The sequence below is a fragment of the Phytophthora parasitica genome, assembly GCF_000247585.1.
Source record: "Phytophthora parasitica INRA-310 unplaced genomic scaffold supercont2.35, whole genome shotgun sequence".
NCBI classification, from domain to species: Eukaryota; Oomycota; class Peronosporomycetes; order Peronosporales; family Peronosporaceae; genus Phytophthora; species Phytophthora nicotianae.
Window position 1 is genome coordinate 672,451 of NW_008649021.1, and position 24,655 is coordinate 697,105.

The window sequence follows — 24,655 nt, forward strand, 5'->3', positions numbered from 1 at the left end:
TTCGGCTTCAGTCGCAACGAAGTCCTTGAGGCGTTCGATTATCTCCAAGCCGGGCGCCACATCGGGAAGGTTGGCATCGAAATCAAGCACGAGGCTAACCACGAAGGACAGCTGGTTGCCGAGACCTATGCACAAGAGTTTTACTTTTACAGTAGCCATTCGAAAGTGAATTTAGCGATTAAGTTCATTCCAAATGGGCAACAGAAATTGAAACTGTAACTTCTGGACTAACACGAGGTTTTGGGAATAGCGGAGGTTTTGAACCAAACGCGTAGTCGTTAATTGAAGGACTAAATGGCAATAATGTACGTCACTTATAGAAGAAACGATATGTCTGAAATTAAAGCGGTGGCAATCGCATTTAGTTATTTTAATGTGATTTCTGTCAAAATCACTGTGAACCTTTTTCAGGTGGACATGGATTAAATGATACCGTGTCGTTGCTGGAACGGTGTCCTCCATCCTTATGGCATGTTGGTATTTAATATTTTTGGTTACTATTGTCCGAGTGGTTACTCCACGTGTAGATGTTTTAAATGAGGCCAGAATTTCGCACTTCATGAGCGCCATCTGGTCTTCACAGACCTTTTTTTTTTAAAAAAAAAAGTTTGAGTGAGTCTCTGAGAGGTCCAAACATGAGTAGCTTTTGCAAAGGGGATATGAGGACGGTTTCCTTGGACGAACAGTCGTGATAAGGGCAATGTTCCGATGCTGCAATACTCGTCTTTAACGCTATCTCGTTGGGGGATAAGTTGAATGCATGAAACTAATAGCTAACGTAAATAAAAGGTGCGGTAAATAGAGCGCCGTCCCCTAAATAAAAGGGCGCGGTGAGGTGAGTGTTTGGACAATGAACTTGTAAACGGACAGATTAACAAGGACGCAGGAGCTCTCTGCGCCACCTCGGTAACAGAACCCAACAAGGATGTCTTATCCAGGTCTCATTAATTGAGGAAAATCGACTCACAATACTTGTATTGATCCCCGTCGATCCCTCGCCAAAAAAAGGCAAGCTTTGTTGTTTTCCATGTCCAATGACGGCGCGCTGCGCCTTACAGGATATAACGAAGGACAAAGAGCTGCTCGGAATCAAGATATCACCCCATGGATCTGAACAGATCCGTCCGAAGTCCGGATCAAAATGTCGAAAATACAAAAAACACAATCCAGGGGAGCAGACTAAATCAAGAATAAAATTAGTAGGCCAAAAAAAAATGGACAACCGACAATGGCAAAATAAGAAAAAACCAACAAATGACGACGGCATTTGGCATGCGACTTGTCCCTTGACACAAGTGACTCACTTGAAGTGAGTCAACGTGAGACCAGACCGCATAGTATGCGGTCTGGTCTCATGCGGCATGCGAAGCAGAACGTCCCTAGATCTACGAGTACCGCGGGTCCGTTCATGATTTACCCACGCGATAAATCAAGTTCACTTCAAGGTCAACCTGATGTTCCCCTTACGCGAGTCACCTTCACTGGTGTGCTGGCCCAGCAGCACGACTGGGAACTTGCTATCTTATATGAATAGGCGGTATTGGGCGTACTTCAAAAAGTGAAGTAGTAAATGAAGATAATAACAACTGGTTGTGGTATGCCTTCTCCAACCATAGTCTATGATCGGCTAACTCGGTCCTGCTCGGATCTCTCATTCCGGAATTTGCTCCCACAAACCACAGTCTCCAAGCTCCTCAGAGGTGAACTCCTCAAGCTTCATATCACCGTTCAAGATTCATGCGTGGAGTTTGGTCATTTGTTTCTGGCCTAGCGCTGGTTGCACGTGGCCAAGCAGCTTACCTCGACACGTCGGGCTACTTCGTCTCCAACGTTACCGACAGCAAGACGGCTCTCAACCTCCAGCTCTCACGCAACACGACCATCGCCGATACCACATATGGTGACGATCTCGATGATCTCGTCGTTGAAGTGACCAAGAGCTCGAACGACGTCGTGCGCGTCAAGATCGCTGACCATGCTGGAGAACGCTGGCAAGTCCCGTCCAGCCTGTACACTCAAAAGGTCTTCTTGGCAGCGATACATCCCTTGGAAACATTTCGTGGTCAACGAGCGAGTCGACGGTGGCTTTCACGTACACTTCCAGCCCGTTCACGTTCCAAGTGACGCGTAAGTCGGACGGGTATGTGCTCTTTGACTCGTCGGCATTGTCGTTGGTTGTCAAAGACAAGTACCTGCAAGTCGCAACGGCTGTGAACGACGATGTCAGTGTCTACGGCTTTGGTGAATCCACTCAAAACACGATGCACGTCAACACCGGTGACAGGCGTACGCTGTGGGCTCGAGACCAAGGATCAGCCGTCCACAATACGAACCTGTACGGTTCGCACCCGTTTTTCATGGGAATCAACGGTGACGGTAAGGCACACGGTGTACTTCTGCTTAATAGCAATGGGATGGATATGACGTTCGAAGATGGCAAAATTGTGTACCAAACCATCGGTGGTATTCTCGACTTCCACATTGTCGCGGGTCCTTCGCCAGCGGACGTTGTCTCTCAGTACACGGGGCTAACCGGTCGTCCGAAGCTGATGCCGTACTGGTCCTACGGTTTTCACCAGTGTCGCTACGGATACAACTCGAGTGCCTCCCTTCGGGAAGTAGTGAGGCAGTACAAGGCGCACAACATCCCACTGGACGTCATGTGGGCCGATATCGACTACATGAAGGACTACGAGGACTTTACCCTCGACCCGGTGAATTTCCCAGAGTCGGATATGACGGAACTGCTCGCCGAGATCCACACTGCCGGTCAGAAATTCGTACCAATCATTGAACCGGGTATCCCCGACGACGAGGAATTGTACGCGTATACTCGTGGTCTCGAGATGGATATCTTCATGATGAACGGTGATGGCAAACCTTATCTTGGTCAAGTGTGGCCGGGTCCGACGTACTTCCCAGACTTCCTTCACCCCGATGTACAAAGCTACTGGGGAGAGCAACTCTCACGGATGTATGAGTTGATGGAGTATGATGGTATCTGGATTGACATGAACGAGCTATCCAACTTCTGCAACGGCCTTAACTGTTCGCGCTCAGACAACGTGACATGTCCTAACGCTGATGCCCAGACAACGTGCTGCCTTGTATGCACGGATGATGAAAACGAGTGGAACTACCCTCCGTTTGCGATCAACAATGACGGGGACCAGACACCGATCTACTACAAGACCGTGTCGACCAGTGCGCAGCAGTACGGTGGTGTGCTGCAGTACAATTCGCACAATCTGTACGGATTCACGGAAGCGATCGTCACCAACGCGGCGCTGGAGTCGGTCTTCAACAAGCGCGCGTTCGTGCTCTCACGCTCCACCTTCTCGGGTTCTGGCGCTCACACGGCCCACTGGACGGGTGACAATGCCGCCACGTAAAATGACATCCAGTGGTCCATTCCGACGATTTTGAACTTCGGTATCTACGGCGTCCCCATGGTCGGTGCTGATATCTGTGGCTTTGCCCTCAACACGACCGAGGAGCTTTGTGCTCGCTGGACCGCGCTCGGCTCGTTTTACCCATTTGCCCGGAACCACAACGTCAAGGATGTGAACTCGCAGGAAACGTACTTGTGGGACTCGGTGGCGGAGATTGGCCGCAAATTCATTGGCATGCGCTACCGCTTGTTGCCGTACCTGTACACGCTGGGCTACGAGGCCCATGCAACAGGTATTCCTATCGCCCGAGCCATGTTCTTCGAGTTTCCCGAAGACACCAACGCACGTTCCTCGCCGTATGTTGATAACCAGTTCATGCTCGGAAGCTCACTGCTCGTGATACCTGTGCTGACAGAGGGAGCTACCAACGTCACGGGATACGTTCCTAAAGGCGTGTGGTATGATCTCTTCAACTACACCAAACTGGAATCTGTTGGAGCCAATGTTTCATGGGAGGTTAGCTTGTACGACATGCCCGTGCACGTCCGTGGTGGCCCGGTGTTACCAATGCACCAGGCGGCGCTCACTAGTACGTCCGCGCGTACTACGCCGTACAGCTTGCTGGTGGCTTTATCGGCCAATGGCACTGCGAACGGTGAGCTGTATCAGGACGATATTGACGCGGTCAACGGCGACGAACACTCGACTGTTGTCAGCTTTACCGTCTCCGGTAGCGAGCTCAGCAGTAAAGTGGTGCGCAACAATTACAGCGGGGGCGACTTCACCGACTTGATTACGGATGTGATCGTGCTGGGTGTTCCAACAAAGCCATCGCAAGTGATTGTAAGCTCGAGTGACACTGTGCTGGGCTTCTCGTACAATGAGACTCTGGAAGCGTTGACGATCGACGCGAGTGGCGCGAACCTCAGTGTGACACAGGACTTCACTGTATCGTGGCTATAAAGTCGACACTGTCCCTCCGATTCATTTGAATCAGACCTGCGGTCTTTTGGGGACTCTCACTGTAAAAGAAGTAAAAAGTGCCCAAGTGGTGGCAGTGCGAGTCGACACGTTGACGTCGGGGTTAAATGTTTTGCTATTACTGCAGTGAACCGAAATGATCGTAGGTGTGTTGCTCGATTAATTACTGTAAAGAACCAAAACAAGATATTTCAAGCAGTAAGCAAAGTACTTCAAGTACTTCTCTGTTCTTCGAGCCTACGCCTCGTGCTTGATTTCGATGCCAACCTTCCCGATGTGGCGCCCGGCTTGGAGATAATCGAACGCCTCAAGGACTTCGTTGCGACTGAAGCCGAATGTCTTCTGCACAAAAGGTTGGATATGGTGGTGGCTCACGAACTGCACCAAGTCACGAAGCTGTTGCTGACTGCCAAGCGAGATGCCACGGACGATGCATCCCTTGCCAAGAAGGAGAACTGTGAGGTCCGGCATTTCTTCTTGCTTTGCCGGGGACAGAAAGCCGATCAACGCGATGACCCCGCCAACGGTGATAGCTTCGATGCTCTGCGCGATCGTTCCAGAGCCCCCGTTCTCCAGCACGAAGTCAACTCCACGACCATTTGTGATTTGGTTCGCCACCGCCGCCCAGTTGGGATACGTCTTGTAGTTAATAACATGGTCCGCGCCGAACTTCTCCTGGACAAACTTGAGCTTCTCGTCGGAGGACGATGTAATGATAGTGGTAGCTCCAGCAGCCTTGGCAAGTTGGAGCCCAATAATGGACACACCTCCCGTCCCTATAGTCAAAGCATGTTACGTACTTAAGTAATGTTGTCAGTTGTGTACTGTACTAGAATGTAAGCTTACCTTGGAACAGAACTGTTTGACCGGCTTTCAATGGTTGGACACCGAAGAGCGCATTCCAAGCGGTGACGCCCGAAGCTACCAGCGACGCCATCTGCACGAAGCTGACGTCGCTTTCTTCCGGCACCTTGGTGAGGACTTGGGCAGGCAGAGCAATGTACTGCCGCAGGACACCGTCCACGTTCCCACCGAGCGACTCTCGCTTCATACCCGGTGTGAGGCCGTCCAGGCTGTTCACGTCGAAGTTAGCAATGACGCGATCACCGAGTTGCAGAGTCTTGACGTCGGCTCCTAGCTCCACCACAACTCCTGCTCCATCTGAGCAAGGAACGAGGTCGTCCTTGAGAGGGAACGGATACGTGCCGTTAGCGACGATCGTGTCTCGGTAGTTGAGCGTGACGCCACGGATCTGCACCAGGACTTCATCTGGGCCGACAGCCGGTCTTCGCTCCGACTGTACGCGGAGGGTATGGTGCGAAGTACGGTCAGTATGGCGGAAGACGAGGTTCGACGAGGTCATGCTCGGTTGTGGATTGATTGAGTTGTTATTAAGTAGGAAAAATGGAAAGTGAACACTTGGTCACAACTTGTGAGCTCACTCACATTGAATCAAGACCCCCCCCCCTTGTAAGTCACAAGGGGGGATTATCTTGATTGGTAAACTTGGGACTCGATTGCGTCAGTATTTCAGTGACGCTATCTATGTGTGCTACGAAAAGCACCAAAACATAAACAATATATTCGTAAACGGAGCTCAAAACCAAAATCGTACTTTTAAATTAAGCTGAAATGTACAAAATAGCATCGATTTGAAAGGAAATGATACAGCTGCCTCTTGGATGAAAGCAATGTACTTTCGCTTGCTGGAAATAGACAATTAGAACGGAATTTTCCGAATTGAGTAACTTGCAAGTTAACTTACATGTTAAATGTATGCTCTGGGTAAGTCGCTTAACGCATACTAATACCAAATATATCCCAGAATCCACTCCCAACAGATAGACTATGACTCATAGTTCTAACTAAAAAAAAATGACAGAAATACATATTTAGAGTACGTTAAAATGACATTTAATATTATTGTACATAATATGTTTAGAAGAAACACTTATAGTAATAATTAAAATCGTATAAAAGCTGCATAACTACCAGACAGTTTCTGCTCACTGTGCAATACTTCCTATATCTAAATAGATTCTGCTCACACTGTACAAAAATACGAAGGTCACGATCCTACACCGAGACAACGATCACTGTGACGTCGTCAGTGCTGCCGCGTGCCCGAGCCTCATTGGCGATAGCCTCAGCAGCAAATTCAGCAGAATGTTTTGTTTCATTGACTCCGAGCGTCGAGTTCGTTCATTGTGATGTCTATAGTGTCGTTGTTGTTCCAAACTCTCCAGATGCCGTCCGTGGCAGTGACCAACATGTGACGACTAACGAGCAGCTCGCTTTGACAGATCTCGGGCGTGTGGGTAACTCTGTTCTTCTTGTCGGGGTCTCTTAGACCACTACTATCACCAATAAAGGCTCGAGCAGACCTGCAAGGCGACTGTTCCAGCTTCGTTCGGTCCCCACCCTAAAGCACTCGCATCCTTTTCTTCTCATTATCTGCGCAATGATCTTCAGAGAACCCATAACTCTCACTCTTATCATTTTCCCCACGTGGACATGAATAGCGCCCCACCAAGCTGGTGACACCAACAGCTCCAGTAAAAACGATCTAGGCCCTATTCATACAAACAAAAAAAATGATCAGTTTGATTAGAATGTTGCTTGGGCATCATGACAGGAGAATGTAACCAGTAAACACGGTATGATCATTTCTTATGCGTAAGTTAGTTTGCCCGTAATGCAGAGTGTCAATCTTTGGCCATGCATTTAATCTCTGCCAGACGGACATGGCTGAGTCAATAGCACACCACCAAAAGCTCCCATCAATAAGCCTATTGGCGTACGAAAATGCAACCCATGTATTGAACAGTGCCAACAATAATCCAGGAACTTCATGCAACCAACTAAACAAACCTCCATCTCCCGATCTCCCGTCATACCTTAGAATCGGTACTCCGGGTGCGGACCGCGGTTCTTTTCCGGGTGGTGGTAGCCGATCAACGCCTCGTACACGAACGCACCTACAGCCCCACCAGTGATTGGGGCCACAATCGGTACCCAGAAGTAGTAGTGGTTGAGCGAGAACACGCGCGATCCCCAGCCGGCGCACAGCATAAAGAGGCGAGGGCCCAGGTCCCGAGCCGGGTTAATGGCCAGACCAGTGTTCATGGCGAAGCCCATGGCGATGGTGCTCACCAACGCCCCGACAGCAGGCGGCACAGCGTGTTTGCCGATGGGACGGTTGTGCTGGTCCAGTAGTGCCAGGATACCCAGGATCAATAGCGCCGTGGCTACAAACTCCGTCAAGAAGCACGTGAAGTTGCCCACATTCTCGTGCGGGTACGTTGCGAAGATTGTGTGCGTGGTCATCCGGTCCGGGTCAACCTCGTTGAACATCGGTCGGTACAGAATGTAAACGAAGAGTGCAGCCACGTACGCTGCAACGACCTGGTTGAGAATGTAGAACGGCACTTTCTTCCATGGTAGCAGTTTGAGCAGCGCCAGTGTTGTAGTCACCGCCGGGTTCAGGTGTGCACCGGAGACGCCGCCGCCGACGGTGATACCGAAGAAGAAAGCGAGGCCCCAGCACAGAGCGATGGTCACGAAGTTACCACTGGCTTCGCTGCTCAGCACCACCTGAGTCATACACGATAAGCCAAAGAGCATGGTGACGAAGGTGGCGAGGAACTCGGCCATCATCTCCTTGGCGAATTGGCTCTTGACCATGTATGGCACGTTCTCGACTGGTGTCATGTGTTGCAGATGCAGGTTCGGGTCCCCCGGAGACTCAAGATCTGCGTACGCGGCGTGGCTGTTCTTCTCCAGGTCCGAGTTACGAGTCATGATTGCGGACGTTTGTGGCGATGGATGGAGGTGAAGACGGACTTGTGCCCGAGACGGAGAATTGAAAAGTGAGCTCAGGAAGTAGAGGCCCAAGACGCTAAAATGACAACGCCTCCTTGTGTCGACAGGATCGCTGCATAGCACTCAGCCGATGGCGACCGATGCCACTAACTCCAGCGCCATCGATTGAAGTTCAAGGCCAATACTTTTTCCAGATCCGCTCCAGGCTGGAATCTCGACTTCGATAAGGACTTCGCTCGGTTTTACATGAAGTGCCAGCTACCGACACGCCGGATCTACTACTGTAACCGAACCGTTGCACGTTGAAGTGAGTTAACCAGGGAATGCAGCGGAAACGCAAGGCCCGGCACAGAGTTTTTTTAACGACGACTCAAAAACATCCTTCCGGTGATGTTCCCAAGCGAGCGGTGGGATTCGACGAGGCGCTTTCTTCAGTCGGCTAGCCTCCCATCGCCTCCATATCATTGCTCTCTGAAGCAGCGAGGTGGCCGCGCTCAAATGTTCAGACTTGGTCCTTGGCTCTGAAAAAAAACGCCGTGCTGTATCCGTCCAGAGGCAATTGGTGAGCTCGAAGGTGTCGCGTTTGGCTACACCTCGCTATGCTGACGTCAATCGCGCCGTCATGATGAACCTTCAAGTGCCGTCATCATCGCGCATTTATACTCAAACCCATACAAATATGTCCATGTTAAACACCCGCGCGGGGCGGCACCGAGCAATCGGAGGAAACCCAACGTCAGGCGGCGGCAACTTCAACGTGCGGCTCCGTGTCAAACGGCGTTGAATCGATGCGATTTTCTCGCTTTGCGTCGCCGCTGCTAGCTCGACGGCAATGAATCGATGGACAATAAGTCGAGAGCTGTCAACCCCACGTCAGACTGTGTTGACAGCACCTTAATCGCATCGGTCTTGACTTGTAGCTTCCTGTCAAGAGGTTTTTTTTTATGGTGTGAAACTTTATTCTGGCGCTAGTTCGCTGATCATGGTGATTAAAATCAAAGTCGACACCAACTTCAACGCTCGATTCGACCACTCGTTACAGTCGAATGGCTTGCGAAACATTGCGCTTCTTGTTGGTGCGCTCGGCACCACCGAAGGATTCCGTTGGGAAGGTCGAAAAGACTAAAGATGTCAGTAAAACTGAAATAAATTATATCAAAACGGGTCTAGCCTTTAAGTATTAATAACGTACCCGCCAAACTCGATTTTGAGCGCGCATGATGGGGTAGGCTTGGCTTTAGAAGTGTTAGAATGGTATTACAGTTTGCCGCCAGTACTGCACCAAGAATTCTGATGAGGGTGACAATGTGCAATACCTTGAAGAATCTCACAGTTGAAATTCATCGCTTTTTGGCGTGTGTTTTAGCTCAAAAAGAAGAAGAGTGCAGTATATATAAAAAAGAGCAGTAGAAACGATTGCATCCAAACACAGGCTAGTAATGAAGACGCTAGCAAGTTCTATAAATCTGGATATGATTTATTAATTGGATGGGGAATTTCTACTTCGCTTAAGTAAAGCTTGACTTTAAAATAGCTGAAAATAACGATAAAAGTCAAACGCGTTATTTAACGTATTATTTTTGCCCCATTGGTTTTTTTAGTGTTTTATTTTTTGCATCATTGTGTGGTCCACATTTTATCGCATTTAGCCGAATCTACAATAGATTGCTGGCAATAATCGAGCGGAAACCATGGAGCTCACCGCGTGGCGCGAAGCGGTGTCTTACGGCTCGTATCTGCAGCCGATCCATCTGGAAGTGGTCGGATCTAATTCGGAATCTTCATTTACCCCTTGTATCCAAGAATTATCATCTCAATCGGCCCAACACTCGAATGATCCTAGTGAAAAGCCTGCAGAAACCTTAACAAACGGAACTCCGATCAGTGAACAGACTCCAGAGACCTCTACAGCTTCACAAACCGACCAAAATACTGCTCAAGCGACAGTGGAGACGGTGGACGTCACAGTGATACCGCCATTTACCTGTGAAGGTCTCAATGGCGGCGAGCAGATAGCTCTAAACGTCGGTGGGCCAGTCTGGGCCATGGACTGGCTGCCGTCAAAGCCAGCTTCTAACGCAGCCACAGTAGCTGCTGCTCTGATTAAGAGCAAAGAAAAGAAGCCTCGGCGCTCTTCTGCAGCCAGTAAAAAGGCCCAACAAGCTGCGTTAAAGGGCAAGGAGAACAACCAAGTGGAAAGCGCAGATGGAAACACGACTGCAGCCTCTAATAGCAGCGCAGACTCTCAAAACGGGTCTAAATTAGAGTGGAGATTCCTGGTTTTAGCCACACACCCGCCGTGCCAAGTGGAGGACGGGAAAGTGGTGAAAAATACACCACCAGATCATTATTACGATGTGCCGGAGAGTGCACGGAATTTGATCCAGATCTGGGCCGTGCCGGTGCAACGACCGAAAACATTGACAGGTAAAAGAGGGAAAACGGAGAAGAAACCGGCAAAACCAAGGCTGGTGTATGCTATAGACCATGAGAGCGGCGTGGCGTGGGATCTGCAGTGGTGTCCTCTAGTGAAAAAGTTCCCCAAGAGTCCACGGCGAGAAAACATTCTAGGAATATTGGCAGCATGTTTTGGAGATGGGAGTGTGAGGGTATTCGAGGTCCCGATGATTCCAGAGGAGAGGCTACAGCTGAATATTGGCAAGGAACAACGTCTCGTGGACAAGAACATCCCGATTGTGGTTGCCAAGTTGCCGCGCATTATGCAGCTAAGCGTGCAGTGGTCTCCACACACGTGGAATCTGCTTCTGACTGGCGGTTCTGATGGTACGTTTAGTCTGTGGTTATAGTGCAGACTGAGAGACTGACGATTGCACTTGTGCAACTACAGGCTCCGTGTCACTATGGAATATTAAGTCGACGGTTAGCGAGAGTGACAGTTTGGGTGATGAACGTGCGGAACCAGAGCCGATAGAGCCTCAAAGACGCTTTCAAGACGGTGAGGATGCTGACTGGTTAATGATGATCCATCTACAGTGCTAACTATTGGCATTTATACGGCTCAGCCGACACTATAGGAAAGCAGGAAGCGTTTGATTGGGGCTGTGGTTGGGTAGCCATCCGTGCCGTTGCCTGGTCTCCATTCGATGAACATTTATTCGCAACCACGGGCAATGTACGTACTTCAGCTGTCTTTTATTGACATCTGTGGGCTTACTAACATTGTGATGTTGTAGGACTCGGTATTTAAAGTCTGGGACGTCCGCGAGCCCCGTGTGTGTCTACGATCACATCGAATACGCTCTACGTGGGGACTAGCACTGCAGTGGATGGATCAGACGTCTATCCAAATCTCCGGCGACCAAGGCTCCGTCTACATGTATGATATCCTGGTACGAATTGCGCTGAAAATGGTGAGTTAAACGACGGTGTTTTAACGCCATGTCTGCTGTGCTACTGTGCAGAGTGGGAGCTACCAGAAGCTGCACTTTCACCCCCAGATCGACTCCCCCGTGTGGGATCTGCAGTTCGCTCGACGCGGCGCCGTCCCGCTGCTTCTCTCCTCTTGCACGTCTGGCAGCATTCGAGCTGCACCGGCCAAGAAATTGTATCGCGCTCCTCAGAACTGCGTCGAGATCTGTCGTCTATCCGGTCAAAAGGATTCCAGTATCGACAAGCCGTTCAAGTCTCTTAGAATATCGTTCGACAAGCACTCGGTGTTGGGGTCTGCAGATTCTGTGAGTCAAACTACGCGCGAGTTCTGCGAGCGAGATGCTGCTCTGCACCGCCTGCGTTTATCCTCCATCACTCCAGGTGACTACCCGTGTTTCCTGGCGGCTGGAGGCCATGCTGGACTTGTGATCCTGTTGGAAATGCAGGAGACGCTCGACACATTAATCTCCACGTTCTTTATGCCTCCTTCCAAGAAAACTGGCCGGCCGAAGAAGATATTCGCTACGGTAGGTGGTCACCACGTGTCGAAGAAGAAGCCAAGCGAGACTGCCAAAGGCGCAGCAGGAAGGAAAGGACGGACGCTCGGGAGTTTCGCCAAAGCCAAAGGGATGCACACAGCGCTGAGTAAGTACAAGAAGAAGGCTCTCGGAAATGGCAAAACGAAGGCGAGGTACCATGCTAACGCGAAAAAGAAGTCTTTTATCCAGGAGGATGGAGAAGTGGAAATGGACGATAGCGTCGAGGAAGAAGAGGAGCCGGAATTCGAAGAGGTAGACGAGGAAGAAGACGAGTCGGATCTGTCGTTGGTGATGGAGGACAGCTCAGATGACGATCGCATTAGTGTATCAGACAAATCTGTTGAAGAAGAGGAAGCGCCTGCTAACGAGAACCCGGAAGAAGCTCGACTGATGAAAGAGTACCAGCTGGACTTGTCGGAGGAAGATGCCATCCTGTTGGCTATTCAAATGTCCAAGGAATCAGCTAAAGAGAAGCCAACTGCACCTACAGTTGGGCCCTCGGATGGTTTAAAACCAAAAACAAAGTCCAGTAACACAGGGGCTAAGGCTGGAGCTGCAGCCAAGAAGCGGAAGACTGCAGCTCCACGTGGACGACGGCGACGGAGCAATAGTCAGTTAGTGTCTGAGGAGGATGCCGTCCAGCTTGCAATCCTGATGTCCAAGGAGCTGCTTGAAGAGAAACAACCAGCACCTGATGGAAATCCTGCATCATCGGCCGGCTTAAAGCCAGCAAAGAATTCCAGCAGTACTGAATCCAAGGTCAGATCTCCAACCAAAAAGACTGCTACAACTCCTCGTGAACAACAAAGCAGTGATCAACATGACGCTGTTGTGTCTGAGGATGCCGCCCCACTACCATCGGGTGACGGTAAACAAGCCGTATCTGCAGGTAAAAAGACAGTGAAGCGTTCACGTAGCACAGGAGCCAAATCTCGGCCTGCAGCCAAGAAACGCAAAATTACTACAGCACCCCAAGATGTACTACGAAGCAGCAACGATCAAGGTAACAATATGTCCGAGTCGATTGAAGAAAAACAATCTACGGCTCCAAGTACTGCAGATTCTGAGGCATCGAAAGAAATCCCCACTAGTATCGGAGCTGAAGCTGACGCGGACAAGAAAAATGCTGGCAGGCAACAAAGCAGCAATGTCAAAGGAGTGCCGGAAGATGGCTCCAAAGTATCCAACGAGCCGACTACTGAAGCCTCGTTAGTATCTGCAAATGCCGCAGTTTCTGGCACCCCGAACACTTCAAAACCAGCAAAGAAATCCAGCAACACTGTGGCCAAAACTAAAGCTAAAGCGACGCCCACGAAGCGAAAGAAGACTGCTATAAGTCCGCGTATTGGGCGGCGAAGCAATGCCCAAGATGACATCGTGTCTGAAGCAATCCAAATATCCAAGGAGTTGATTGAAGAAAAGCAGCCTGCGGGTGCTGCAACTCAGGCAGATAACAACCCAACAAAGCGTTCCAGCACCCGGGCCAAAGGTAGAGCTGCAGTCAAAAAGCGCAAGAAGACTGCTACTACTCCACGTCCTGATCCTGGCGAGGCGCTAGCAGTCCAAGTGTTCATGGAGGAAGAAAGGCAACCGGTACCTCCAGAATCGGAAAGTAAAAAACCTGCAAAGAGTCCCAGTCGCACCAATTCCAAGGCTGGAACTACTAAGAAGCGCAAGAAGACTGCCACAGCCCCACGTGGTAGAAGACGAAGCAGCAATGACTTCATGTCGGAGGAGGACGCTCTACGTCTGGCATTAACGATATCTGAGCTTGAGTATTAGTTGGGCAGTCTTATACTCTTATACTTTAGACCTCGTAATGATTTTGAAATGGATCCAGATGGGATACCCAACTGGTCAATAGTACACATTCCCAACGCTTGCCATTTTCAAAGACCTTTACTAAGTATGTAATTTTTTTTTAACTTGGTCAGGTAAATTTCCTCACGACAAGAGGACACGCTGGCGTGCTCGGATCGATTGTATGGATCACTTTTGGAAAGTAGTTACCAAGGCTGCTAACATCGGTAGAATCGAAGCTATGTCCGAAGATGGTCAGCATTGCAACTCATCCTTAGTATCAGGATTTGACTACACTTGAGATCACTTTGAATAACTCCTCGTTCAAGGCTGATTCATACATTGTACGCCCGCCCATCCGCTTTAAGATGATAGATACCGCGGCCAACTGCTACACATGACCCCGATCTTGTCATTACCGAGTAATTACTCGAACATCCAACTAAACACTTGGAACTCAGTAAACCTGCTGTCGCTCACAATACCCCGAGGGCCTACTTAGTTGACAGGAAAATTCATTCCCCGTTTGGAAAAGTGATCTGAGCGATGGCTTAGCTTCAAAGTTGTATCTAGTAAAGTGTAGTCGAAAAAGAAGAGGAGTTTGTTTTAAGCATTCATCCGATAGCAACGTTATGATTTAACAACGCTTAGCTTTTATTCCCCAGGGGACAAACCTATATATTAATACCAGGCTTTTAAACGAGATGCTTTTATTGCAATGCAAAATAAATTGAGGGGGAAACGGCGAAATCTCTAAAACACACACACACACGCGTAGAAGCGTGGGTAAATTCTGCTGAGTCAATGACCCCGCACACAGATTTCACGGTCGGCGGCGATTTCCTCCACGTCTTCTACGCGTGCTACAATAAGTAGACAATAAATTTGCTTAAAATCTATAACTGCAGGCTCACAGGTCCACGGTGCATACTCCAAGGTTGGAGAGGTAGATTTCTTGACTAACATCATCAATAGGGGTAGTCAGAGTTGTGCTCAGATAGCTTTTCAGACAGCGACTATTGGCCTATCACAGGGTCCAAGAATTGAAGGTATTTCAGATCACCATCTAAACGATAAAAGCGCTACCTAAAACAGATTGGAATCGAAAGAGCTTTAGCCAATGAGATAAGTACTAGCGGCATTTTTCTAACTGCAAATCGATCTGAACGCAACTCTGACTACCCCTAATATCCTCGAATAGGCCGATTTGGGATCAATTAGCTTTAAAAAGGGGTACGGCAGACGCATAATTAGTTGTTCTATTAATAACGTTTATTCTTCTAACATCCGCTCAGATTGTCTGCGTTTCTTTTTTACCTCAACAAAGTGTTCACATCTCTTTTATGTAGGCTTCCGCCCACTTATGTTACGTTACAATCAGTGATTACAGGATCGTAAGCTTACGGGCGACTCGCCCGTAAGCTCCAACGAGTCGGCAATATCGTCCGTGTCACTTTGATTCAGTTCGCAATACATGTATAACCCCCAGTCCTCAAAGCGAGAGTCACCACCACCCATGCATCTCCTCCATTCAAGCCTGAAATTGGTGCTTGCCGTTTTTCTCGTCTTCGTATTGGATAGGTCCTACGCGGCCAGCAGTGCAAACCCCCTGAGCGCGTCGACTCGTAGCGTTACTGAAAGCGCCACAACAACTAAGAGGTTCCTAAGGCCAGGTGGCGGGGATAACGAAAGCAGGGCGGCTAACATCCCAGCCCTTGAAGCGACTATCAAGGGTGCCTTGCCGAAATTGAGAAACACAGAGAAGCTGCAGCTGAAATGGTGGTTGCTTCAAAAGAAGCCATTAGACAAGTTGCTCCCGATACTAAAACTTGGCAATAATGTGGACGATATTCTGACCAACCCGAAGTTGGGCGTGCTGCGGCACTACATCGCAAAGTTTAACAAGAAGTACCCCGGTGCACCAGCTGCTACAACGGTCGAAACACTGGCAAAGAAATACGGAGAAGCTGACGTGGCAAAGGTGCTCGAAGTGGGTAAGAAGTCGGATACAACGAGAGCACTGGCGACGGAGCTACAGCTTGAGCAATTCACGGTCTGGCTTAACCAGAAACTATCCCCCGCGGATGTCTACAAAAGGTTGAAGCTCAACAATCGAGAAATTTCACCTTTTGGCACGTATGTCTTCGAGGCGTGGGTTGGCTATTTGAACAAGTTTAACGACAAGAGGCTCCGTGAGAAAACACCTATTACTTTTGTGCTCAAGGAGCTCAAAGCAGTGTATGGAGAGCGAGCTCTAGCATCGCTACTGTATCAGGCGAAGAATATGCCAGATCCGATGAAGACTGCGGAGTCGTTGCAATCGAAGCTGTATGCACAGTGGCGTTTGAAGAAAGTACCAGAAGATAAATATTTCTTTATACAAGTGCTCAAGGTTACATCCTCAAAGGCCACCGAGATGGACAAGCAGATTCACAGCGACTACCTTGCCTTTCTGAAAGCGAACAAATGATTGAAGCCGCTTCTTGCTACAAGAAGATTCGCAGTGGTTATTTAACCTTTCTAGGTGACGAAGCCACTACTTGTTGTTCTAACATTTTGGATTGGACATTTGCTTTTTTGCTGTTGTTGGCCCGGAATCTTGATTTTTGAATCAATTAGATACCCCTCTTCTACCCCTTAAAAGAAATATATCCCGTCTCCACTGGAATACTTACTTGCTACCGTCAGCGCTGGTGCATAAGCTCACAGCTGGCGGTGAAAAACTACTGCTAGCACAGTATCCACACATGCATATTACTCCTGTACCCAGGCTGACGCCTTCACCATTGATGTCATGAAAGCTTTAGAGTCTAAATAAGACAGCATCGGAATGCTTACCCCGCCATTTAAAAATTGTAAGCGTTTTCCCCTAACCACGTACTTCAACATCCGTCCGCTCGTCCGCCCTGTTCGCTCATTCTGCATTTCGCCGTCCGCTAGAGAAATGGCTCCCGTCCACTCCTCCGTCGAGGCTCGCGATGTGCCCGTGGTCGCGTACGAGGATCTAGTGACCAAGAAGGACTTGTCTACTGTCATTGAGGAGGCTTTCGGCTACGAAGGCATGGGGATTCTCGTGGTGAGCGGCGTCCCGGAGCTCAATTCCAAGCGCAGCGACCTGCTGCCGCTTGCATTCAAGTTTGCCAATCTCCCGGCCGACGTTAAGGCCAAATGCGAGCTCCCTGAGGCCTTTTACAGCTTCGGCTGGAGCCACGGCAAGGAGAACCTTCAGGGTAAGCCGGACTACGCCAAAGGGTCGTACTACAACAACCCAGAGACCAACGATCTAACTGGTGGAGACAAGCAGCTCATTGCCAAGTTCCCGTCGTTCTACCATCCCAATATCTGGCCGGAAGAACTGCCAGAACTGGAAAAGGCATTCATGAAGCTGGGGCAATTGATTGTGGACACAGGAGTGCTGGTAGCGCACCAATGTGATACTTTGGTGGAGAAAAACTGTCCAGAGTACGAGAAGGGCAAACTGCATCGCATCATCAGCACGGGCAAGTGCTCCAAGGCCAGGTACGTGCCTTCAAAATGACAGCTTATAAAGTACTGGAGCTGATGTTGGTATGACCAGGTTGCTGCACTATTATTCGCTGTCGGAGGAGCAGATTGCCGCTCAGAAAGAAGCCACAACGCTCGAGGATTCCTTCGCTTGGTGTGGCTGGCACAACGACCATGGAGCTCTAACGGGACTAGTACAGGCCATGTTTACGGATAGTAACGGTATGACGGTGCCAAACCCAGATCCCGACGCGGGTTTGTACGTGAAGAACCGTCGGGGTGAGATCCTTAAGGCAAATATCCCTCCGGGTCACTTAGTGTACCAGATCGGCGAGACGTCACAGATTCTCTCCGGCGGTACAATGCAAGCCACGCCACACGCTGTACGAGGACCTCAAGTCACGGGTGTGAACCGTGAGACGCTGGCTGTGTTCATGCAGCCTCTCCCTCAGGAGCGGATGGCTGTGCCCGACTCCAAGGACCCTAACGAAGCTGGAAAGACCGAGAACTTACCTAAGGGTGTACCCCCACTCCTCTCTCGCTGGAACAACGACATGAGTTACGACGACTTCACACAGGCCACCTTTAAGGCCTACTACTGAACTGGTTAGTGTCGTTTAACCCAAGTAATGCAGTTGTTCTCTCTCTATGTTTTGATCGCTACAGAGAATACTCCATCACGACCGCTGTACGTGGCTCTAAGTGGCGATAATAGTCCTCCACACGGGCTTTTTCAACGAAATCCAGTGCCTTGTAGAACGCCAATGCCTCGTCATTCCCGGCATGAACATGAAGACGAACCCCTTCGACTTGATCTCCCTCCTTCCGTGCTTCCTTCGCTTGCTCGATTATTCTCGTCACTAATTTCTTTCCGATCCCTTGACGTCGGAATTGTGAGGCTACTGCCAGTGTGCGAAGCTGCACAGATCGTCGTCCGTCTCGCTCTAATTCCAGGTCGGCAATTCCTGCTCCAGTCACTATTTCTCCGTCTACTGCAGCCCACGAGAGACGGTGTTTATCCTTCTCCGCGCGACGGTAGCAGAACGTAGGGGGCTGCACAGGCAACACGCCTAGGTTGAGCTTCTGCACAGCGCGAACAAGTGCCGCGTCGTCCGTCAAGCAGCGCAACTCCATTAGATTTTTATTTATTGACAAACCGGTAGAATATCGGTTGGTGAGTAGGAACGATGGCAACTTTCTCAAGTTCCGGAGGCCGTGCAGCGTTGTGCTTCCCTAGCGATGGCACGTGGTTCCAGGGCTACTTTATCTGTGCCTCGAGTCGCGCGCAACTTGGTCTGATGGGCGAGGAGATCCCTGTGGACGATTGGTACGGTTACAGTAGTTTTAGAGTATTCGTATGGAAAAGGTAGGCTAACGGTACTCTATCTTGCAGTGTGGCGTGTCCGGATGGAGGGTACCAGGAGTATCGTCTTACCGTGATGCACTTCGCGCTGGATAAAGAGGTGCAATTGACTGTAAGGAAGACTGGAGGAGACTTGTGTCAATTGGACGGAGACGCTATTCACTTTCAGCCTTCCATGTTGCTGGTAAGTTGATTAAAGTGTCTTTATACTGTATTTTTGTTGCTAAACAAATCAAATTGGTATAGACTGATGACAAGGCCGTTGAAGCTATCGAGAAGTACTTCCCTAGCATCGCTGAACGTGTGGATCACGACGTGGTGCGTAGATTCTCTCGGTTCCGACTGGTAAAAGTCAACTTTACTCATGCTGTTTGCACGGATACAGAGCTTATTGCGAGAGTGCACTGTGTGTTTTGGCGACATGGAAATCACGGAACTTGCATTTCCATCGCGAAAAGATCACAGCGAATAAGAAAAATGTCGGTTTTTAGTTAAGAGAAGTACTTCGTAGCAAAAAGAAAATACTTCAATTTTTGGTTGGCGCTGCTCTTCAACGGGCGGCAAAATTTTTACAAGTCTAGAATCCGGCGAGCCAGTCGGCGTCGCCCGTATAGACGCTGCCGATGTTCATGTCTTCTTGACTTCCACTCGCTGCAATCTGCTTGAACTCTGATGCAGCTTCCGGCTCGAGTGGTGCCTGTTGAGCAAATTCAAAAAAAAAAAGGTCAGTTATTTTACATGACAGCATACTATAAAGCATCATGACGTACCGAGAACGAGCCCATCTTAGTGGCTTCCCATGAGGTTCCAGCGAAGAAGGCGTGTTTCTTGATCGGTTCGCAGGCACCGGCGCGGACTTCCGAGTATCCGAGACGCTGTGCGGGATCCGGACTTAACAGCCTTTCAATGATATCCTTCAGCTCGGTACTTGTGTTTTCAGGCCAGGACAGTTGGTCCGGACGGAAAGATGCAATGTCGTTCAGAATCTCCAAGTCGTTCTCGTTTTCCCGAGTGAATGGCGTTGCACCAGTGAGCATTTCGTACATGAGCACACCCAGTGCCCAGTAATCCGCAGCAATATTGTGACCTGAGAAGAACCACCACATTAGTCCAGGACTTCTCCTACTATAAAGTGACGTTCCTCACCTTCGCCAGTAATCTGCTCCGGGGCGAGGTACTCGGGGGTACCACAGACAGTGTAGGTCCGCCCACGACCAACGTACTTGGAAAGTCTAAGGAAACAGCGAACGTCGAGATAATTAGTACACGTTTAATAGAGCAAGGACACAAAACAACAGGGTTTACCTCAGGTTAATCATGCGAAGGTTTCCGCTGCGGTCTACCATGAGGTTTGTGGGGTCAACCGTTCGCGAAACAACGCCCTCCTATACATACGAAAGACAGGAGTGTTAATCATCATGTAAAAGTGATTAAAGACTGTAGAGCAGCTTACCGAGTGCATGAACTCGAGTGCCATCACGATTTGTGCGGCGTAGTATCGAACGAAGGACTCGCCATGCGGTTCGCCATCCAAGAAGCTCTCCAGAGTGCCCACGATTTGTGTGTTATACAGCATGTGAATGTCCGAGTCATTCGAGTTCATTCCGAAGAGCTGTGGCACAATAGCGTTCTTCTCGTAAAGAGAGACGTAGATGTCACGTTCGCCGCTGACGTGTTTCTGCATACCAGCATCCACGATCGCCTGCTTGCTCACTGAACGCAGAGTCAAGTAGACTGAAGGCGACGAGCCTTTGACTTCAACCAGACGAACAGTGTTGGTGGGATCGCACATGACGCTGCCGACAACCTCAACGTCGTTGATGGACTTGGGCATCTCGGTTTTCGTTTCGTTGTCGAACTGGACGAACGTGTTCGCCTGTGAAAAGTACAAGCCAATCCTGGTTAGCGTGAGGTCCATAAAAACACTCTACAACTCGAGCTTTACCTTCGCCTCCTTTCGTGCCTCCGAGATCCGCGTCTTGCGTGCACGACGAAGCTTGTCCTTTTCCAGAATGGAAGACAGCTTGCCGACAGCCAGTTCCAGTGCATCTTTCCTTATGAAAAGGCACTCGGTCCGCTCGATCGCTCGTATGGTGCGTTGGCTACACGTACATCGTAGTTAGCATAGAATCCAGACACCACAAGAGTCCGGGGCTGAACATACCTGATCGATCGTCTTCGAACAAGTGCGATTTCACCAAAGTAGTCGAATGTCTTGAGCTCCAGAGGCACCACATTGTCCATCTTCGAGGTCGATTCGATGCGACCACTGGTGATCAGGAAGAAGCCCGGCTCTGCCATTCCTTCGTGGAGAACAACTTGGTTTGGTTCGAAGACCACAGTACGCATCTCTTCTGCAACCAAATTGGTCTGCGCCACAGTCAACGGACGCAGCAGGCTGATCTGGCGCAGTCGACGCACAACATCGCGTAGAGGTCGGCCGCGCATTAAGATCGAGCGGAAAGCAATCCGATCCAGCGCCCACAGCGTTCCCTTTTCCTTCGTAATAACAGTGTTGACACGCGGCTTCGGGTAGATAAGCGCCAGCTCACCGAAAGTTGGATGAGAGTCGTCGCTAGCTTTGTACACCTGAACCACCTCGCCATAAGCTTCTGGGGACAAATCATGCTCTGGAGATACCTCCCGAGTCTCGTCCTTCACGTGACGAGCCTCAAATTCGCCCGTCTCCACCTATTATCACACAAAATCAGTCTTACACGCGCAGCTACTAAGCAGCGACGCTACTTACCAAGTAGAACGTATCGCCAGGGACTCCTTGACGCATCACAATGTCACCGGCATTAAACTCGAGCTTCTTCAGTACAGAAATCACCTCGTGAATCTGAAAAATATGGTTAACACAAAAAATAAGTCTCCAATTTGGCCGCATGTAAGCAGCTACCAGGACCGCCTACCTTTTGGTCGCTCAGATGGTTAAACAGGAAGCTGCCTTGAACAGCCTTCTTTATCCACTGCTCTTCTTCCTCCGACTTTCCCTCAGCGTCGACCAAATCCGGTAGTCCAGGCTCGTCATCCATAAAAGCTTCTGCTAGCGACAAACGGATCGCGTCTGTTCCAACGATCGTGTTCCTTCGAGCATGGTTCTTCGTGATGCCACGCACAGGTCTCTGCATCGACTGCAGATCCAGCACCTCTCCACCAACATAGATACTGCCACGAGGACCATCACGCTCCTTCGCTGGAGTAACACCGTCAAGGAAGATGCAGATCGCCGTGATATCGTCCGTACGCACTTCAAACTGCAGCCAGCGGTTGTATGCCTCTTCTACCAGAGCGTGACACGCCTCGGACGGGTTCTCGTACTGCTTGACTATGTCGACGACGTTCTGACTCGTAAGGAACTCGAACACACCGTCACTCGCAATAATGATGAACTTATCGTGCGGGTTCAAGCCCTTGCAAAGAATTTCAGGCTCAGCCGTCACCCCCAACTCCTCCGACACCAAGTCTCCAATGCTGCGCGTGAATGCAGTACCCTATAAAAAAATTAATCACAATGCAAAGTCAGGACTGATAAATAATAAATCAGAAAGCACATCCCCGTTTACTTACGGGATACTGTCCATAAGGATGCCAGATACGCGGAGGGTCTCCGTTCTCGTCGATCTCGTCGCCTAGCGATAGTCCCCAGTTCTCGTGAATAGGCTCGAGTCCTTCCACTTGGTCCACCGTCAAGATACGAGCTCCACACTTCTTAACTCTCACCCTCTCGTCCTAAAAAATAATTTAAAAAAATTAGTTTATCAATAATAATAAGAAAAAAAAAGTCAGATAATTACCTTTCGGAAGGGCGTCTGGTCAATGGACAGTGGCTTGGCTACGAGGTTGGCCTCGCCTGCTCGAGTTGAGGCCTTCAAGTTCTCCTGGGCGATAATAGCTCGCGAGTCTCCGACGTTAGAGACGTGGATTTCGTTGCCACAGAAGAGCACGGAGATGGACGTAGTGCCACTCATGGAGTCGTCGAAGCTGGCCTCGTGCATGGCTCGGTTGGTCTGCACATGGGCTCGTGTGAGGGCTGGTAGAGTGCTCATATTCTCCTCCAGGTTCTTGATAATGTTTTCGGGCAATTGTTCGGCCGCAAACTGCGAGCAAATGTCTCCATATTGGCCGTGGCCGTCAAAGACTGCGAAAAAAGCCTTCTGGTCGTCTCCAGCGAAGTGCGTCTCGCAGTAATAGCTGTCCTGGTTCGCCTTCTTCCGCGCTACAATGAACGAAATGTCAGATTCTACCGCGTTCTACCTTTTTCTATTGTCGCCCTACCTTCGGGATAGTAGCCGCGTTTCGAGTAGTACGAGTAGCGGAGGTTGTAGTCCCCGATCTTGACGTGGTGGGTGTTCTCCAAGTGCTTGTTACTGGGTCTATGTTGCGGTACAAAGTCGTCTTCCGGCTCCTCGGGCGCCTGGGAGGGCGAGGAAGGCGACGATGGAGACGGTGAAGACGCAGGCTCCTCGTCTTTAATACGCGGCTCCGTGTCCTCCGTTTCCGCGTATTTGTGGGGCGAAGGGAGAGCGGCGAAGGGCACGGAATGCACCTCGTCCTTGTCGGCGCCTGAGCGACGCGCCACGACGGCCGAGGCCTCGGAGGAGCAGCAGTTCCCCATTTTTCAAGTGACGTTTCCCTTTTGTGCCGCTTTCCGCACTGGGTGGGACCTGTTGCCTTTTCGTCGGAGCGTGGAAGAGATGTTCAGGGCTGGCTTCCACACTGACAAAACAGTCGCCTTGTTGCGGTTTTTGGGACGAATGGGCGCTCAGATGGCGAGTTTTGGGTACACAGCTGACATTTGAGTCATCCGCTCTGCAATACAAACCGGAAATTAGGCGCAACCGAAGTACCGGTAAAATAAGAAATAGGAGCAGTTTTTTTTTTCACTAGCTGGACGCGCTTCTGTCTTGTACGCAGAAGGAAGCATGTTTCCTAGCATGCTAGCCTCATAAAGTCGCTTTGCAAAGACTCGTGATGAATTCCTTTTCCCCAAACTGTATCTCGTTACCTGTCGTCAAGTTATACAAGCTTACCAGCTATTGTAACAATTCTTCAAACGAACAGGATGATTAACAAGGTTGACGTCAGGTTATACCATCCGACCTCAACGGATCCTTTCGCCATCCAGACATTAAAAAAAAACTTATGCAACCTCGCTTGGCGAATTTTTTCGACGTCGATTCCTCCGTGGCATTTTCAACTCCGACACATGCATGCAGTTTAATTTTGGGTCAATCCGACTTCGAGATAGGATCTTTTGCACTTTCCACGACTGAAGCACAAATGTACTCTATTTATTGCACCAAACATCCCTTAGAGTCCTAATCAAATGAATCCATCATTGTAGCACAATTTGCAAAACGAGGCAGCTGAAAAAAAAAAAATCGAACCAGGTCTTGTCACAAAAACAAAGCGCACTTCCTCCCAACAAAATTATACTGTAGTTATATCTACAATAATATTCCAAGATTCACAAAAGTTCAACTTCAGTTCCCTAAAAGATCGTAAAGACCATGGTAGTGCGGGCATGGAGCTGGACCCGCATCGACGGCCGCAATGTGCTGGCCGTGCCCACGCAGACGGAGATCCGTCTGTACGACAGCGACGACTTCATCCTTCTCTCGCGTCTCGCGCCGTCGGGCCACCACTCGCCTGTGGCGTTCGTGCGTTGGAGCGCTTTTCACGGTCGTTTAGCGTCGCTCTCGAGTTCCCTGATCCTCGTACACGCACCGCAGCGAGACCCACAGACCCGTGGCCACGTGCAGTTTGTAGCCATATGTTCTTTCCGCCTAGACGAAGCACACGCGAGTATCCGCGGGCTCGCTTTCTCCCGTAGTGCGGATGAACTGCTCTACTGTGGG

The 24,655-nt window shown here is 49.8% G+C and overlaps 11 protein-coding genes across 11 annotated transcripts; 7 read left to right on the forward strand and 4 right to left on the reverse strand.

Annotated features, from left to right (window-relative positions):
- Window positions 1–1,737: 1,737 nt before the first annotated feature.
- PPTG_12772 (hypothetical protein) lies at window positions 1,738–3,392 on the forward strand (the record flags this gene model as incomplete). Its single annotated transcript, XM_008909977.1, has 2 exons — window positions 1,738–2,009; window positions 2,036–3,392. The coding sequence occupies 2 exons, from the start codon at window positions 1,738–1,740 to the stop codon at window positions 3,390–3,392; spliced, it is 1,629 nt and encodes a 542-aa protein (XP_008908225.1).
- A 57-nt stretch (window positions 3,393–3,449) lies between these two features.
- Window positions 3,450–4,572, forward strand: PPTG_12773 (hypothetical protein; the record flags this gene model as incomplete). The annotated part of the gene is made up of 1 exon (XM_008909978.1): window positions 3,450–4,572. One exon carries the CDS (start codon window positions 3,450–3,452, stop codon window positions 4,353–4,355), a length of 906 nt encoding a protein of 301 aa, XP_008908226.1. The 3' UTR covers window positions 4,356–4,572.
- PPTG_12774 (hypothetical protein) lies at window positions 4,473–5,736 on the reverse strand (the record flags this gene model as incomplete). The annotated part of the gene is made up of 2 exons (XM_008909979.1): window positions 4,473–5,149; window positions 5,220–5,736. The coding sequence occupies 2 exons, from the start codon at window positions 5,734–5,736 to the stop codon at window positions 4,611–4,613; spliced, it is 1,056 nt and encodes a 351-aa protein (XP_008908227.1). The 3' UTR covers window positions 4,473–4,610.
- A 1,254-nt stretch (window positions 5,737–6,990) lies between these two features.
- PPTG_12775 (hypothetical protein) lies at window positions 6,991–8,433 on the reverse strand. Its single transcript, XM_008909980.1, has one exon. The coding sequence runs from the start codon at window positions 8,172–8,174 to the stop codon at window positions 7,272–7,274; it is 903 nt and encodes a 300-aa protein (XP_008908228.1). The 5' UTR covers window positions 8,175–8,433; the 3' UTR covers window positions 6,991–7,271.
- A 1,412-nt stretch (window positions 8,434–9,845) lies between these two features.
- PPTG_12776 (hypothetical protein) lies at window positions 9,846–14,009 on the forward strand. The gene is made up of 5 exons (XM_008909981.1): window positions 9,846–10,979; window positions 11,044–11,151; window positions 11,219–11,328; window positions 11,390–11,545; window positions 11,618–14,009. Exons 1-5 carry the CDS (start codon window positions 9,887–9,889, stop codon window positions 13,904–13,906), a joined length of 3,756 nt encoding a protein of 1,251 aa, XP_008908229.1. The 5' UTR covers window positions 9,846–9,886; the 3' UTR covers window positions 13,907–14,009.
- A 1,289-nt stretch (window positions 14,010–15,298) lies between these two features.
- PPTG_12777 (hypothetical protein) lies at window positions 15,299–16,413 on the forward strand. The gene has a single exon (XM_008909982.1). It carries the CDS (start codon window positions 15,399–15,401, stop codon window positions 16,392–16,394), a length of 996 nt encoding a protein of 331 aa, XP_008908230.1. The 5' UTR covers window positions 15,299–15,398; the 3' UTR covers window positions 16,395–16,413.
- A 426-nt stretch (window positions 16,414–16,839) lies between these two features.
- Window positions 16,840–18,104, forward strand: PPTG_12778 (hypothetical protein). The gene is made up of 2 exons (XM_008909983.1): window positions 16,840–17,443; window positions 17,502–18,104. The coding sequence occupies exons 1-2, from the start codon at window positions 16,869–16,871 to the stop codon at window positions 18,028–18,030; spliced, it is 1,104 nt and encodes a 367-aa protein (XP_008908231.1). The 5' UTR covers window positions 16,840–16,868; the 3' UTR covers window positions 18,031–18,104.
- PPTG_12779 (hypothetical protein) lies at window positions 17,920–18,700 on the reverse strand. Its single transcript, XM_008909984.1, has one exon. It carries the CDS (start codon window positions 18,560–18,562, stop codon window positions 18,089–18,091), a length of 474 nt encoding a protein of 157 aa, XP_008908232.1. The 5' UTR covers window positions 18,563–18,700; the 3' UTR covers window positions 17,920–18,088.
- On the forward strand, window positions 18,298–19,333 carry PPTG_12780 (hypothetical protein). The gene is made up of 4 exons (XM_008909985.1): window positions 18,298–18,755; window positions 18,822–18,975; window positions 19,038–19,109; window positions 19,177–19,333. The coding sequence occupies exons 1-4, from the start codon at window positions 18,616–18,618 to the stop codon at window positions 19,261–19,263; spliced, it is 453 nt and encodes a 150-aa protein (XP_008908233.1). The 5' UTR covers window positions 18,298–18,615; the 3' UTR covers window positions 19,264–19,333.
- On the reverse strand, window positions 19,184–23,584 carry PPTG_12781 (AGC/PKG protein kinase). Its single transcript, XM_008909986.1, has 12 exons — window positions 23,073–23,584; window positions 22,592–23,013; window positions 22,365–22,526; window positions 21,707–22,288; window positions 21,541–21,633; window positions 20,956–21,482; window positions 20,737–20,893; window positions 20,245–20,667; window positions 20,097–20,176; window positions 19,938–20,023; window positions 19,562–19,878; window positions 19,184–19,488 (listed from the first exon to the last, which is right to left on the reverse strand). Exons 1-12 carry the CDS (start codon window positions 23,410–23,412, stop codon window positions 19,369–19,371), a joined length of 3,309 nt encoding a protein of 1,102 aa, XP_008908234.1. The 5' UTR covers window positions 23,413–23,584; the 3' UTR covers window positions 19,184–19,368.
- A 723-nt stretch (window positions 23,585–24,307) lies between these two features.
- On the forward strand, window positions 24,308–24,509 carry PPTG_23345 (hypothetical protein; the record flags this gene model as incomplete). The annotated part of the gene is made up of 2 exons (XM_008909987.1): window positions 24,308–24,457; window positions 24,489–24,509. The coding sequence occupies 2 exons, from the start codon at window positions 24,308–24,310 to the stop codon at window positions 24,507–24,509; spliced, it is 171 nt and encodes a 56-aa protein (XP_008908235.1).
- Between the last annotated feature and the right edge of the window lie 146 nt (window positions 24,510–24,655).

Coding starts and splice junctions, on each gene's coding strand:
- PPTG_12777 (XM_008909982.1), top strand. CDS start 15,399: ATGTATAACCCCCAGTCCTCAAAGCGAGAGTCACCACCACCCATGCAT.
- PPTG_12775 (XM_008909980.1), bottom strand. CDS start 8,174: ATGACTCGTAACTCGGACCTGGAGAAGAACAGCCACGCCGCGTACGCA.
- PPTG_12781 (XM_008909986.1), bottom strand. CDS start 23,412: ATGGGGAACTGCTGCTCCTCCGAGGCCTCGGCCGTCGTGGCGCGTCGC. Junction 20,024..20,096: donor CTTCGCATGATTAACCTGAG/GTAAACCCTGTT, acceptor CTGTTTCCTTAG/ACTTTCCAAGTACGTTGGTC. Junction 19,489..19,561: donor CTAAGATGGGCTCGTTCTCG/GTACGTCATGAT, acceptor TTTGCTCAACAG/GCACCACTCGAGCCGGAAGC.
- PPTG_12779 (XM_008909984.1), bottom strand. CDS start 18,562: ATGGAGTTGCGCTGCTTGACGGACGACGCGGCACTTGTTCGCGCTGTG.
- PPTG_12778 (XM_008909983.1), top strand. CDS start 16,869: ATGGCTCCCGTCCACTCCTCCGTCGAGGCTCGCGATGTGCCCGTGGTC. Junction 17,444..17,501: donor GGCAAGTGCTCCAAGGCCAG/GTACGTGCCTTC, acceptor TGGTATGACCAG/GTTGCTGCACTATTATTCGC.
- PPTG_12780 (XM_008909985.1), top strand. CDS start 18,616: ATGGCAACTTTCTCAAGTTCCGGAGGCCGTGCAGCGTTGTGCTTCCCT. Junction 18,756..18,821: donor GAGATCCCTGTGGACGATTG/GTACGGTTACAG, acceptor TCTATCTTGCAG/TGTGGCGTGTCCGGATGGAG. Junction 19,110..19,176: donor AACGTGTGGATCACGACGTG/GTGCGTAGATTC, acceptor GCACGGATACAG/AGCTTATTGCGAGAGTGCAC.
- PPTG_12776 (XM_008909981.1), top strand. CDS start 9,887: ATGGAGCTCACCGCGTGGCGCGAAGCGGTGTCTTACGGCTCGTATCTG. Junction 11,152..11,218: donor TCAAAGACGCTTTCAAGACG/GTGAGGATGCTG, acceptor TATACGGCTCAG/CCGACACTATAGGAAAGCAG. Junction 11,546..11,617: donor TCTACATGTATGATATCCTG/GTACGAATTGCG, acceptor GCTACTGTGCAG/AGTGGGAGCTACCAGAAGCT.